At 49.6% G+C, this 13,580-nt stretch overlaps 1 protein-coding gene across 1 annotated transcript; it reads right to left on the minus strand.

Moving 5' to 3' along the window:
* Window positions 1-7,447: 7,447 nt before the first annotated feature.
* On the minus strand, window positions 7,448-9,353 carry LOC116406497. The gene has a single exon (XM_031903634.1). The coding sequence runs from the start codon at window positions 9,050-9,052 to the stop codon at window positions 7,580-7,582; it is 1,473 nt and encodes a 490-aa protein (XP_031759494.1). The 5' UTR covers window positions 9,053-9,353; the 3' UTR covers window positions 7,448-7,579.
* Between the last annotated feature and the right edge of the window lie 4,227 nt (window positions 9,354-13,580).

The following is a 13,580-nucleotide window of genomic DNA, read 5'->3' on the forward strand; positions in this document are numbered from 1 at the left end:
TGGCACATACAGGCAGGGTAGGGAAGGCAGAGTATGGCACACACAGGCACGCGTAGGGCAGGCAGAGTATGGCAACGCACAGGCAGGGTAGAGCAGGCAGAGTATGGCACATACAGGCAGGGTAGGGAAGGCAGAGTATGGCACGCACAGTCAGGGTAGGGCAGGCAGAGTATGGCACGCACAGGCAGGGTAGGGAAGGCAGAGTATGGCACGCACAGGCAGGGTAGGGAAGGCAGAGTATGGCACATACAGGCAGGGTAGGGCAGGCAGAGTATGGCACATACAGGCAGCATAGGGCAGGCAGAGTATGGCACACACACACAGGCAGGGTAGGGCAGGCAGAGTATGGCACACACAGGCAGGGTAGGGAAGGCAGAGTATGGCACGCACAGGCAGGGTAGGGCAGGCAGAGTATGGCACACACAGGCAGGGTAGGGAAGGCAGAGTATGGCACGCACAGGCAGGGTAGGGCAGGCAGAGTATGGCACACACAGGCAGGGTAGGGCAGGCAGAGTATGGCACATACAGGCAGCATAGGGCAGGCAGAGTATGGCACACACACACAGGCAGGGTAGGGCAGGCAGAGTATGGCACACACCAGGCAGGGTAGGGAAGCAGAGTATGGCACACACAGGCAGGGTAGGGCAGGCAGAGTATGGCACAACACAGGCAGGGTAGGGAAGGCAGAGTATGGCACACACAGGCAGCGTAGGGAAGGCAGAGTATGGCACATACAGGCAGGGTAGGGCAGGCAGAGTATGGCACATACAGGCAGCATAGGGCAGGCAGAGTATGGCACACACACACAGGCAGGGTAGGGCAGGCAGAGTATGGCACACACAGGCAGGGTAGGGAAGGCAGAGTATGGCACGCACAGGCAGGGTAGGGCAGGCAGAGTATGGCACACACAGGCAGGGTAGGGAAGGCAGAGTATGGCACGCACAGGCAGGGTAGGGCAGGCAGAGTATGGCACACACAGACAGGGTAGGGCAGGCAGAGTATGGCACGCACAGGCAGGGTAGGGCAGGCAGAGTATGGCACATACAGGCAGCATAGGGCAGGCAGAGTATGGCACACACACACAGGCAGGGTAGGGCAGGCAGAGTATGGCACACACAGGCAGGGTAGGGCAGGCAGAGTAGGGACTTGGTTTATATAAGACTGGTCTATATAAGTAGGCCCTTATTTGTTTAACTCCTCATTGATATTATACCAAGTTTGCTCCCCTGGTTATTTAACGCCTTTCACCCATAACTGGATTCTTTTTCCCTTTGTCTCCACTTCCTTCTTGTCCTCTTGCTTTTCCTCCTTTTTCCCTTCTCTCCTGTATTTCTTCTTTTTTCTCTCGCCTATTTTTCTCCACTCACGGTGCCGATCAACTGTCCCACCACTATGAACCATCTTTCCTACAGCGATACGACAGATCCACATACCTTATTTATTTCTACACACGGTGTAATAGCGTGCTAAGTACTGCTTACAGGACCCATTACATATGGGGTCTCTTTGTGCGTATGGGTGCACCATCCGTGACAAACTGAGTAAGAATTACATATGACACTGTTTTTTATAAACACTTTATTGTTGATGCCCTATACAACACACACGGTGCAATAGTGTGCGTAATACTGTCCAATGGACCTTAACAATAGAGGTTCCTCGTGACGTATGATCGCACCATCCGTGCGTTACAACCTGGGCTTGATTCTGCCATAATGTTTATCTTTTTTGAGAAATTTTCCCTCCTTTGGTACCTGCGTCCAAGATACGTTGAGAATGACACGATACCTTTTATTCTCCCTACTCTGACATACCAGTAACCCCGCTGCCTGTTACACCATTGCTCTGTCTCCCATAGTATTGAGCCCTTCGCCACCTGACAGCACCTGCAAAGGAGAGTCGCATCTATAATGTTATTGGTGATGGCCGAGTACTACTGACCGGCTTTCCACGCTAACAAACGCACTAATTGGTGCCGTTGCTTTTGCCATCGCACCGCCATCTTCCCTTTCTCATTACCTCACTCTGTCCTCTCTACTCTGTCTCTCCTCAGTTACTATTTTCCATCTTTCTCTTTGACTACTTTTCTTCCCATCTGCCTCTTCTATTCCCCTTATCCTAGCTTTACTACAAAGAAGCGGACCGATTCCCCATAAGGCACACCATATAATGCATTATTTGAAAGTCATGTCAGGCAATACATGCTGCACAGAACAGCCATGTTAGTTACTCATTTTCAGCAACTCCTTGATGTATATTTGCCCTACTGTCCCTCATTATTTCTTATTCCTTGGGCCAGTTTGATTTTGTACATTTATAAACTTATAACTTGGGGATATCTTTGCGACATATGTGAGTTGCAGTTCAGCACTAGATACATAAGCGGGCTTTTTTAATACACACCCACTTTTCCTTTCCCCTGACAGTCCTTTTGTTTGTGTTCTATGCCTAATCCATATTATCTTAACAGTTTTTGTTGATTCAATGTGTTTTGAGAGCGTTTTTTTCACACTGTATGCTAATGTAATCACACCTATGACGTCATTGTTTGGCGCCAAATTCGGTTTTTTCAGTGCGCCAGTGTTTGTTTCACATTGTCTCTGAGAAAGGCTGTGGATGCAGCCGAAACGTTAGATGTTGATTTGAATAAAACTTCTATATTTTCTTAAGACCTGTGAGTGCGGACTCTCTCTACAGCTATTCCCTTATATATTTATATATAGTGATCCCACCCCCCCTTATATATTTATATATAGTGATCCCACCCCTTATATATTTATATATAGTGACCCCCCCCCTTATATATTTATATATAGTGATCCTACCCCCCCTTATATATTTATATATAGTGATCCTACCCCCCTTATATATTTATATATAGTGATCCTACCCCCTTATATATTTATATACAGTGATCCTACCCCCCTTATATATTTATATATAGTGACCCCCCCCTTATATATTTATATATAGTGATCCTACCCCCCTTATATATTTATATATAGTGATCCTACCCCCCCTTATATATTTATATACAGTGATCCTACCCCCCTTATATATTTATATATAGTGATCCTACCCCCCTTATATATTTATATATAGTGACCCCCCCTTATATATTTATATATAGTGATCCTACCCCCCTTATATATTTATATACAGTGATCCTACCCCCCCTTATATATTTATATATAGTGATCCTACCCCCCTTATATATTTATATATAGTGATCCTATCCCCCCTTATATATTTATATATAGTGATCCCCCCCCTTATATATTTATATATAGTGATCCTACCCCCCCTTATATATTTATATATAGTGATCCTACCCCCCCTTATATATAGTGACCCCCCCTTAACTGCCCCCCCCCCAGTGTAACCAATCCCAACTGGGCCAGCCTTTCCCATAACTGAGCCCATTCCCTTTATCAGCTTAGTCGCTCTTCCCTGTACTTTCTCTATTTCATTACTGCCCCCCTTATATATTTATATATAGTGACCCCCCTTAACTGCCCCCCCCCCCCCCCAGTGTAACCAATCCCAACTGGGCCAGCCTTTCCCCATAACTGAGCCCATTCCCTTTATCAGCTTAGTCCGCTCTTCCCTGTACTTTCTCTATTTCATTACTGCCCCCCCTTATATATTTATATATAGTGACCCCCCTTAACTGCCCCCCCCCCAGTGTAACCAATCCCAACTGGGCCAGCCTTTCCCCATAACTGAGCCCATTCCCTTTATCAGCTTAGTCGCTCTTCCTGTACTTTCTCTATTTCATTACTGCCCCCCCTTATATATTTATATATAGTGACCCCCCCTTAACTGCCCCTTCCCCAGTGTAACCAATCCCAACTGGGCCAGCCTTTCCCCATAACTGAGCCCATTCCCTTTATCAGCTTAGTCGCTCTTCCCTGTACTTTCTCTATTTCATTACTGCCCCCCCCTTATATATTTATATATAGTGACCCCCCCTTAACTGCCCCTTCCCCAGTGTAACCAATCCCAACTGGGCCAGCCTTTCCCCATAACTGAGCCCATTCCCTGTATCAGCTTAGTCGCTGGAGGAGGGGACTCAGTTGCACCCATGGGTGCCGGCACTTACAGTCACTGAGTACAATGGTATCACCCGTTGGGGGGGTGGATTTTGAGTGCAGTAATTCATGTTGGGGGCAGTAGTGGCACTTTCTGCCCCAGCAGGGGGCGCACACATGAACCCTACAGTTGCACCCGGGGCAGGAGTCTCTGGCTGGCAGACGGGTATTTCTGGGCAATGAGACCCCTCACCTCTCCGGGTTCCTCAGGCGGTGCCAGCGCGCGGGGCGGGCGATACACGTGTAATTAGCAGATGAAGTTGTGATTAGTGAGGACTAATTAGCAGAAGCTGATTATGCAAATGATATAGATGGGAGGGAACTTCTTAGGATGAATCTCAACACAAAGTCACATTCTGGGGCAAATACAAAGTGTTTGTTGGTGTTTATGCCCTTGTTACATACCCTGGGGGCAGTGAGAGACCATGAATGCCAGTTGGTGGGTGCCGGGGGGGCACATTGGCCTGTGTGGGGTTAATCCTACATAACGTGCCGCGCCACTCAGTAGGGGGCAGCAAAACCCAAGCCCTAACTCCAACCCAAACCCTAGCTCTAACCCTAACCCTCATACACTCAGTAGGGGGCAGCCTAACCCTAACCCTATCCCTAACCCTTACCCTATCCCTATCCCTATCCCTATCCCTATCCCTATCCCTAACCCTAACCCTATCCCTAACCCTTACCCTATCCCTATCCCTATCCCTAACCCTATCCCTAACCCTATCCCTATCCCTAACCCTAACCCTAACCCTAACCCTATCCCTAACCCTATCCCTAACCCTATCCCTAACCCTAACCCTATCCCTATCCCTAACCCTAACCCTAACCCTATCCCTATCCCTATCCCTAACCCTATCCCTAACCCTAACCCTATCCCTATCCCTAACCCTATCCCTATCCCTAACCCTATCCCTAACCCTATCCCTATCCCTAACCCTATCCCTAACCCTATCCCTAACCCTATCCCTATCCCTAACCCTATCCCTATCCCTAACCCTATCCCTATCCCTAACCCTATCCCTAACCCTATCCCTATCCCTAACCCTATCCCTATCCCTAACCCTATCCCTAACCCTATCCCTATCCCTATCCCTAACCCTATCCCTATCCCTAACCCTAACCCTATCCCTATCCCTATCCCTAACCTTAACCCTATCCCTAACCCTATCCCTATCCCTAACCTTAACCCTATCCCTACCCTATCCCTAACCTTAACCCTATCCCTAACCCTATCCCTATCCCTAACCCTAACCCTATCCCTATCCCTAACCCTAACCCTAACCCTATCCCTATCCCTAACCCTATCCCTAACCCTAACCCTATCCCTATCCCTATCCCTAACCCTAACCCTATCCCTATCCCTAACCCTATCCCTAACCCTAACCCTATCCCTATCCCTATCCCTAACCTTAACCCTATCCCTAACCCTATCCCTATCCCTAACCCTAACCCTATCCCTATCCCTAACCCTAACCCTAACCCTATCCCTAACCCTATCCCTATCCCTAACCCTAACCCTATCCCTATCCCTATCCCTAACCCTATCCCTAACCCTATCCCTATCCCTATCCCTATCCCTAACCCTATCCCTAACCCTATCCCTATCCCTATCCCTAACCCTAACCTTAACCCTATCCCTAACCCTAACCCTATCCCTATCCCTAACCCTAACCCTAACCCTATCCCTATCCCTAACCCTAACCCTATCCCTAACCCTAACCCTATCCCTAACCCTAACCCTATCCCTAACCCTATCCCTAACCCTAACCCTATCCCTAACCCTATCCCTAACCCTAACCCTATCCCTAACCCTAACCCTATCCCTATCCCTAACCCTAACCCTAACCCTATCCCTATCCCTAACCCTAACCCTATCCCTAACCCTAACCCTATCCCTAACCCTAACCCTATCCCTAACCCTAACCCTAACCCTAACCCTATCCCTAACCCTATCCCTAACCCTATCCCTAACCCTATCCCTAACCCTATCCCTAACCCTAACCCTAACCCTAACCCTATCCCTATCCCTATCCTAACCCTATCCCTACCCTAACCCTATCCTAACCCTAACCCTATCCCTAACCCTATCCCTATCCCTAACCCTATCCCTAATCCCTACCCTATCCCTAACCCTATCCTATCCTATCCCTAACCCTATCCCTATCCCTAACCCTATCCCTATCCCTAACCCTATCCCTAACCCTATCCCTATCCCTAACCCTATCCCTAACCCTAACCCTAACCCTATCCCTAACCCTATCCCTAACCCTATCCCTATCCCTAACCCTATCCCTAACCCTATCCCTATCCCTAACCCTAACCCTATCCCTAACCCTAACCCTATCCCTAACCCTATCCCTATCCCTAACCCTAACCCTTACCCTATCCCTATCCCTAACCCTATCCCTAACCCTAACCCTATTGTCACAACCTCAGGGCCGTGAGTTCCCAGACATAGGGCAGGACCCAAAGAGCAAACAGTTGGTATCACAGGATGAGGCGTTTATTGGAGAAATGGCAAGTAGCCATCAGCAGGTTCCCATAAGCCAGTAGGTGGTAGCCAGCCTGCACTCTTGTTCCTTAGGGAATAGGGAAATACACACAGTTGGGGGGAATCTTCTTGCCCCAGCTAAGGTAGATTCCAGGGGAACACAGGGGAGGGGGTCCTGCCGTAGCTAAGGTTACACCCCAGACAAAAGGCTCCTTGGAACTCTTGGCAGCCACCTTTGTAGCCAGAAAGGGAGCAGCCCCTGTCGTAAAACCAAAACAGGATTTGGCTCCTTCTGCCAACCCAAAGGCAGCTTCCAGAGGGGCCAATCATAGCTAATCCCACTGGGCCTATGGGAAGCCACCTAGGGAGCATGCCCAGTTCAGTCTTTTGCATTTACTAGACAGAGCATTGCTGTCACAAGGGGTAACTATGTGTATTGTGTCACTATGGGGTCTGGCTCTGTGTGCCCTCACAATAGGGGCAATTACATGGGGAGGGCCAGACAGAGCCGGCTGGCTACACACAATACACACCTAGATGAGATTAACCTACACAATGCATTTGCTACAACAGGTAGGGGGGGGCAGGGGGTACATTTCAACATAAACAGAAATATCTAATAGTTTCATCCAACTTATACAGTTTGTTATGTCACATTTCTCCCCCTTCCCAAATAGTGAGCCTGCTGGGGGCCTACACAGGTTCCCAGCAGCCTCACTAGCCAATTCCCATAAAGCAAAAGTCTTTAGTTCCTTGGGGGGGGGGGCAGATTGGCAAAACAGGAATAAAAAGATGGGGTGTAAACAGAACCCACAGGATCTAAGAGGGATATTTCAGGGCGGCCATCATTAACCCTCTCTCCTCCATATGGGCGACCCTGTAATGTCACAGTTCTGGCCTCCAGGACAATAAAGGGGCCTTCCAGGGAGAAGGGAACAATCCCAGGTGGTACAGTCTGTATTCCCCCCCCAAGCAGTCAGGCCAAGGTGACTCATCTTCAAGTGACCCCAATGACCAGTGGACCCCAAAGAGTATTAGACAAATGTTTACCCCCCTGTCTTTCCTTTAATTCTAAGTTCCACCCAACCTCTCTCAAGGCCCCGGTCCCTGTAACATTACACAATGGGGGACCCCTCCATCTGGGAGATATTGTAGGGACAGCACGGGGACTCACCAGTGTTTTATTTCTCTGTGGGGTAATTCTCTGGCCTTGTTGTCTGCCAGAGGGGGTTTCCGGAACAACTGCCCTGGTTACACGTTGTGCTTTTGGGGTGCCCCTTACTCCATTCCCAGAACTGACTGCTCTGATAGACATTGGGGAATCCTGAGCAATGCTTTCCTCTTGGTCCTGTTCCTCTCCAGCCAGCAACAACTCAGGTAGTGGGGAATCCTCATCTCTTCCCTCCTTGGAGCTTTTTTCAAACTGAGCAGCTCCAGGCTCCACACAATTAGGGATTTCACTTGGGGAGGCCTCAGCCTCTGCCAAGCCTTTAAAGTGGCAGCACCCACTCTCTGGTTCTGCCAGCCCAGGGGTAACACAACCACTGGACTCCGTACAAACAGGGATTTCACTTGGGGAGGCCTCAGCCTCTGCCAAGCCTTTAAAGTGGCAGCACCCACTCTCTGGTTCTGCCAGCCCAGGGGTAACACAACCACTGAACTCTAAACAAACAGGGATTTCACTTGGGGAGGCCTCAGCCTCTGCCAAGCCTTTAAAGTGGCAGCACCCACTCTCCGGTTCTGCCAGCTCAGGGGTAACACAACCACTGAACTCCTCACAAACAGGGATTTCCCTTGGGGACCATAATAAAGTTGTTTGGGAAGCTTCTTGTTCCTCCCCCACCCCGGCACTGACTGTACTGGGGGGTAAGTGAAAGTCTTTTGGACCTACAGTACCAAGACATGGCTGTGCCTGCTGAAAACCCCAAAAAGATGGTGCACATACCCTCAGTGCTTCCTTGCGTTGGTTTTCCAATTCCTGGATACTCCCATACTCTTTTATCAATTCCAGTTCCTGATACACCAGGTCAGCAAGCCAGTCCCTCCGTTCCTCTGTATCATTCATTCCTATATAAAAGAAGCGCTGTGCATAGAGGGTATGGAATTCCCCCTCTGGGTTACCCACAAAGGTGCTATAGTCACAGAAATTCAGCCTCTCCCATTGGCCGTGCCATTCCGCCAAGCTACAGGGAAGCGGGAGCACTGTATAGGGACTGTGCCAATATCTCCCACCTGGTTGGTGCATGGTGCGCTGCAGAACATAGTACCCATCCTCCAGGTCTGCCTCTCCTGCCACTAACTGCCCTACTCCATATGCCAGACCCTCATCCCCAGATAGTCCCAGTGACTCACATCTCAGCCAGAACAGGGTCCTCTCTCTGGGATCAGTAGGGATCTCTGGAGTCCAGGAGTAATCCATGCGAGCGAAGAGATCCAATGGGTCAGCGTAGAATCCAGGTGGGGTGCTCATGGTGCCTTTTGGGTCCTGGGATCCTATGCCACTGCTTGCCACCAAATTATGTCACAACCTCAGGGCCGTGAGTTCCCAGACATAGGGCAGGACCCAAAGAGCAAACAGTTGGTATCACAGGATGAGGCGTTTATTGGAGAAATGGCAAGTAGCCATCAGCAGGTTCCCATAAGCCAGTAGGTGGTAGCCAGCCTGCACTCTTGTTCCTTAGGGAGTAGGGAAATACACACAGTTGGGGGGAATCTTCTTGCCGCAGCTAAGGTAGATTCCAGGGAACACAGGGGAGGGGGTCCTGCCGTAGCTAAGGTTACACCCCAGACAAAAGGCTCCTTGGAACTCTTGGCAGCCACCTTTGTAGCCAGAAAGGGAACAGCCCCTGTCGTAAAACCAAAACAGGATTTGGCTCCTTCTGCCAACCCAAAGGCAGCTTCCAGAGGGGCCAATCATAGCTAATCCCACTGGGCCTATGGGAAGCCACCTAGGGAGCATGCCCAGTTCAGTCTTTTGCATTTACTAGACAGAGCACTGCTCTCACAAGGGGTAACTATGTGTATTGTGTCACTATGGGGTCTGGCTCTGTGTGCCCTCACAATAGGGGCAATTACATGGGGAGGGCCAGACAGAGCCGGCTGGATACACACAATACACACCTAGATGAGATTAACCTACACAATGCATTTGCTACAACAGGTAGGGGGGGGGGCAGGGGGTACATTTCAACATAAACAGAAATATCTAATAGTTTCATCCAACTTATACAGTTTGTTATGTCACACCTATGCCTAACCCTAACCCTATCCCTAACCCTATCCCTATCCCTAACCCTATCCCTATCCCTATCCCTATCCCTATCCCTAACCCTATCCCTATCCCTAACCCTATCCCTAACCCTATCCCTATCCCTATCCCTATCCCTAACCCTAACCCTAACCCTATCCCTATCCCTAACCCTATCCCTATCCCTATCCCTATCCCTAACCCTAACCCTAACCCTATCCCTAACCCTATCCCTATCCCTAACCCTAACCCTATCCCTAACCCTAACCCTATCCCTAACCCTATCCCTAACCCTAACCCTATCCCTAACCCTATCCCTATCCCTAACCCTATCCCTAACCCTATCCCTAACCCTAACCCTATCCCTAACCCTATCCCTAACCCTATCCCTAACCCTAACCCTAACCCTATCCCTATCCCTAACCCTAACCCTAACCCTAACCCTATCCCTATCCCTAACCCTATCCCTATCCCTATCCCTAACCCTAACCCTATCCCTATCCCTAACCCTATCCGTATCCCTATCCCTAACCCTATCCCTATCCCTATCCCTAACCCTAACCCTATCCCTATCCCTATCCCTAACCCTAACCCTATCCCTATCCCTAACCCTAACCCTAACCCTAACCCTATCCCTATCCCTATCCCTAACCCTATCCCTAACCCTAACCCTATCCCTAACCCTAACCCTAACCCTAACCCTAACCCTATCCCTAACCCTAACCCTAACCCTAACCCTATCCCTATCCCTATCCCTAACCCTATCCCTAACCCTAACCCTAACCCTAACCCTATCCCTAACCCTAACCCTAACCCTAACCCTATCCCTATCCCTATCCCTAACCCTATCCCTAACCCTAACCCTAACCCTAACCCTATCCCTAACCCTAACCCTAACCCTAACCCTATCCCTATCCCTAACCCTAACCCTAACCCTAACCCTATCCCTATCCCTAACCCTATCCCTAACCCTAACCCTAACCCTAACCCTATCCCTAACCCTAACCCTAACCCTAACCCTATCCCTATCCCTAACCCTATCCCTAACCCTAACCCTAACCCTAACCCTATCCCTAACCCTAACCCTAACCCTAACCCTAACCCTAACCCTAACCCTATCCCTAACCCTAACCCTAACCCTAACCCTAACCCTATCCCTATCCCTATCCCTAACCCTATCCCTAACCCTAACCCTAACCCTAACCCTATCCCTAACCCTAACCCTAACCCTAACCCTAACCCTATCCCTATCCCTAACCCTAACCCTAACCCTAACCCTATCCCTATCCCTATCCCTAACCCTATCCCTAACCCTAACCCTATCCCTAACCCTAACCCTATCCCTATCCCTATCCCTATCCCTAACCCTAACCCTATCCCTAACCCTAACCCTATCCCTAACCCTATCCCTATCCCTAACCCTATCCCTATCCCTATCCCTAACCCTAACCCTATCCCTAACCCTAACCCTAACCCTATCCCTAACCCTATCCCTATCCCTAACCCTAACCCTATCCCTAACCCTAACCCTATCCCTAACCCTATCCCTAACCCTAACCCTATCCCTAACCCTATCCCTATCCCTAACCCTATCCCTAACCCTATCCCTAACCCTAACCCTATCCCTAACCCTATCCCTAACCCTAACCCTATCCCTAACCCTATCCCTATCCCTAACCCTATCCCTAACCCTATCCCTAACCCTAACCCTATCCCTAACCCTATCCCTAACCCTATCCCTAACCCTAACCCTAACCCTATCCCTATCCCTAACCCTAACCCTATCCCTAACCCTATCCCTATCCCTATCCCTAACCCTAACCCTATCCCTATCCCTATCCCTAACCCTAACCCTATCCCTATCCCTATCCCTAACCCTAACCCTATCCCTATCCCTAACCCTAACCCTAACCCTATCCCTATCCCTATCCCTAACCCTATCCCTAACCCTAACCCTATCCCTAACCCTAACCCTAACCCTATCCCTATCCCTATCCCTATCCCTAACCCTAACCCTATCCCTAACCCTAACCCTAACCCTATCCCTATCCCTAACCCTAACCCTAACCCTATCCCTAACCCTAACCCTAACCCTATCCCTAACCCTAACCCTAACCCTATCCCTATCCCTAACCCTATCCCTAACCCTAACCCTATCCCTAACCCTATCCCTAACCCTATCCCTATCCCTATCCCTAACCCTAACCCTATCCCTATCCCTAACCCTAACCCTATCCCTAACCCTATCCCTATCCCTATCCCTAACCCTAACCCTATCCCTAACCCTATCCCTAACCCTATCCCTATCCCTAACCCTATCCCTAACCCTATCCCTAACCCTATCCCTAACCCTATCCCTAACCCTATCCCTATCCCTATCCCTAACCCTAACCCTATCCCTAACCCTATCCCTATCCCTAACCCTAACCCTATCCCTAACCCTATCCCTATCCCTAACCCTAACCCTAACCCTATCCCTATCCCTATCCCTAACCCTATCCCTAACCCTATCCCTAACCCTATCCCTAACCCTAACCCTATCCCTAACCCTATCCCTAACCCTATCCCTATCCCTATCCCTAACCCTAACCCTATCCCTAACCCTATCCCTATCCCTAACCCTATCCCTATCCCTAACCCTATCCCTAACCCTATCCCTATCCCTAACCCTAACCCTATCCCTATCCCTAACCCTATCCCTATCCCTAACCCTATCCCTAACCCTATCCCTATCCCTAACCCTATCCCTAACCCTATCCCTATCCCTAACCCTATCCCTAACCCTATCCCTATCCCTAACCCTAACCCTATCCCTATCCCTAACCCTATCCCTATCCCTATCCCTAACCCTATCCCTAACCCTAACCCTAACCCTATCCCTAACCCTATCCCTAACCCTAACCCTATCCTAACCCTATCCCTAACCCCTATCCCTAACCCTATCCCTAACCCTAACCCTAACCCTATCCCTAACCCTATCCCTATCCCTAACCCTATCCCTATCCCTATCCCTAACCCTATCCCTAACCCTATCCCTATCCCTAACCCTAACCCTATCCCTATCCCTAACCCTATCCCTATCCCTAACCCTATCCCTAACCCTAACCCTAACCCTATCCCTATCCCTAACCCTATCCCTATCCCTAACCCTATCCCTATCCCTATCCCTAACCCTATCCCTAACCCTATCCCTATCCCTATCCCTAACCCTATCCCTAACCCTAACCCTAACCCTATCCCTATCCCTAACCCTATCCCTATCCCTAACCCTAACCCTATCCCTATCCCTAACCCTATCCCTATCCCTAACCCTATCCCTATCCCTAACCCTATCCCTATCCCTACCCTAACCCTATCCCTACCCTATCCCTATCCCTAACCCTATCCCTATCCCTATCCCTAACCCTATCCCTAACCCTCCTATCCCTAACCCTACCCTAACCCTAACCCTATCCCTATCCCTAACCCTATCCCTATCCCTAACCCTATCCCTAACCCTAACCCTAACCCTATCCCTATCCCTAACCCTATCCCTATCCCTATCCCTAACCCTATCCCTAACCCTAACCCTATCCCTAACCCTATCCCTAACCCTAACCCTATCCCTATCCCTAACCCTATCCCTAACCCTAACCCTATCCCTAACCCTATCCCTAACCCTAACCCTATCCCTAACCCTAACCCTATCCCTAACCCTATCCCTAACCCTAACCCTATCCCTAACCCTATCCCTAACCCTAACCCTATCCCT

This window comes from Xenopus tropicalis, chromosome 6, assembly GCF_000004195.4.
Source record: "Xenopus tropicalis strain Nigerian chromosome 6, UCB_Xtro_10.0, whole genome shotgun sequence".
NCBI lineage: Eukaryota > Metazoa > Chordata > Amphibia > Anura > Pipidae > Xenopus > Xenopus tropicalis.

Coding starts and splice junctions, on each gene's coding strand:
- LOC116406497 (XM_031903634.1), bottom strand. CDS start 9,052: ATGAGCACCCCACCTGGATTCTACGCTGACCCATTGGATCTCTTCGCT.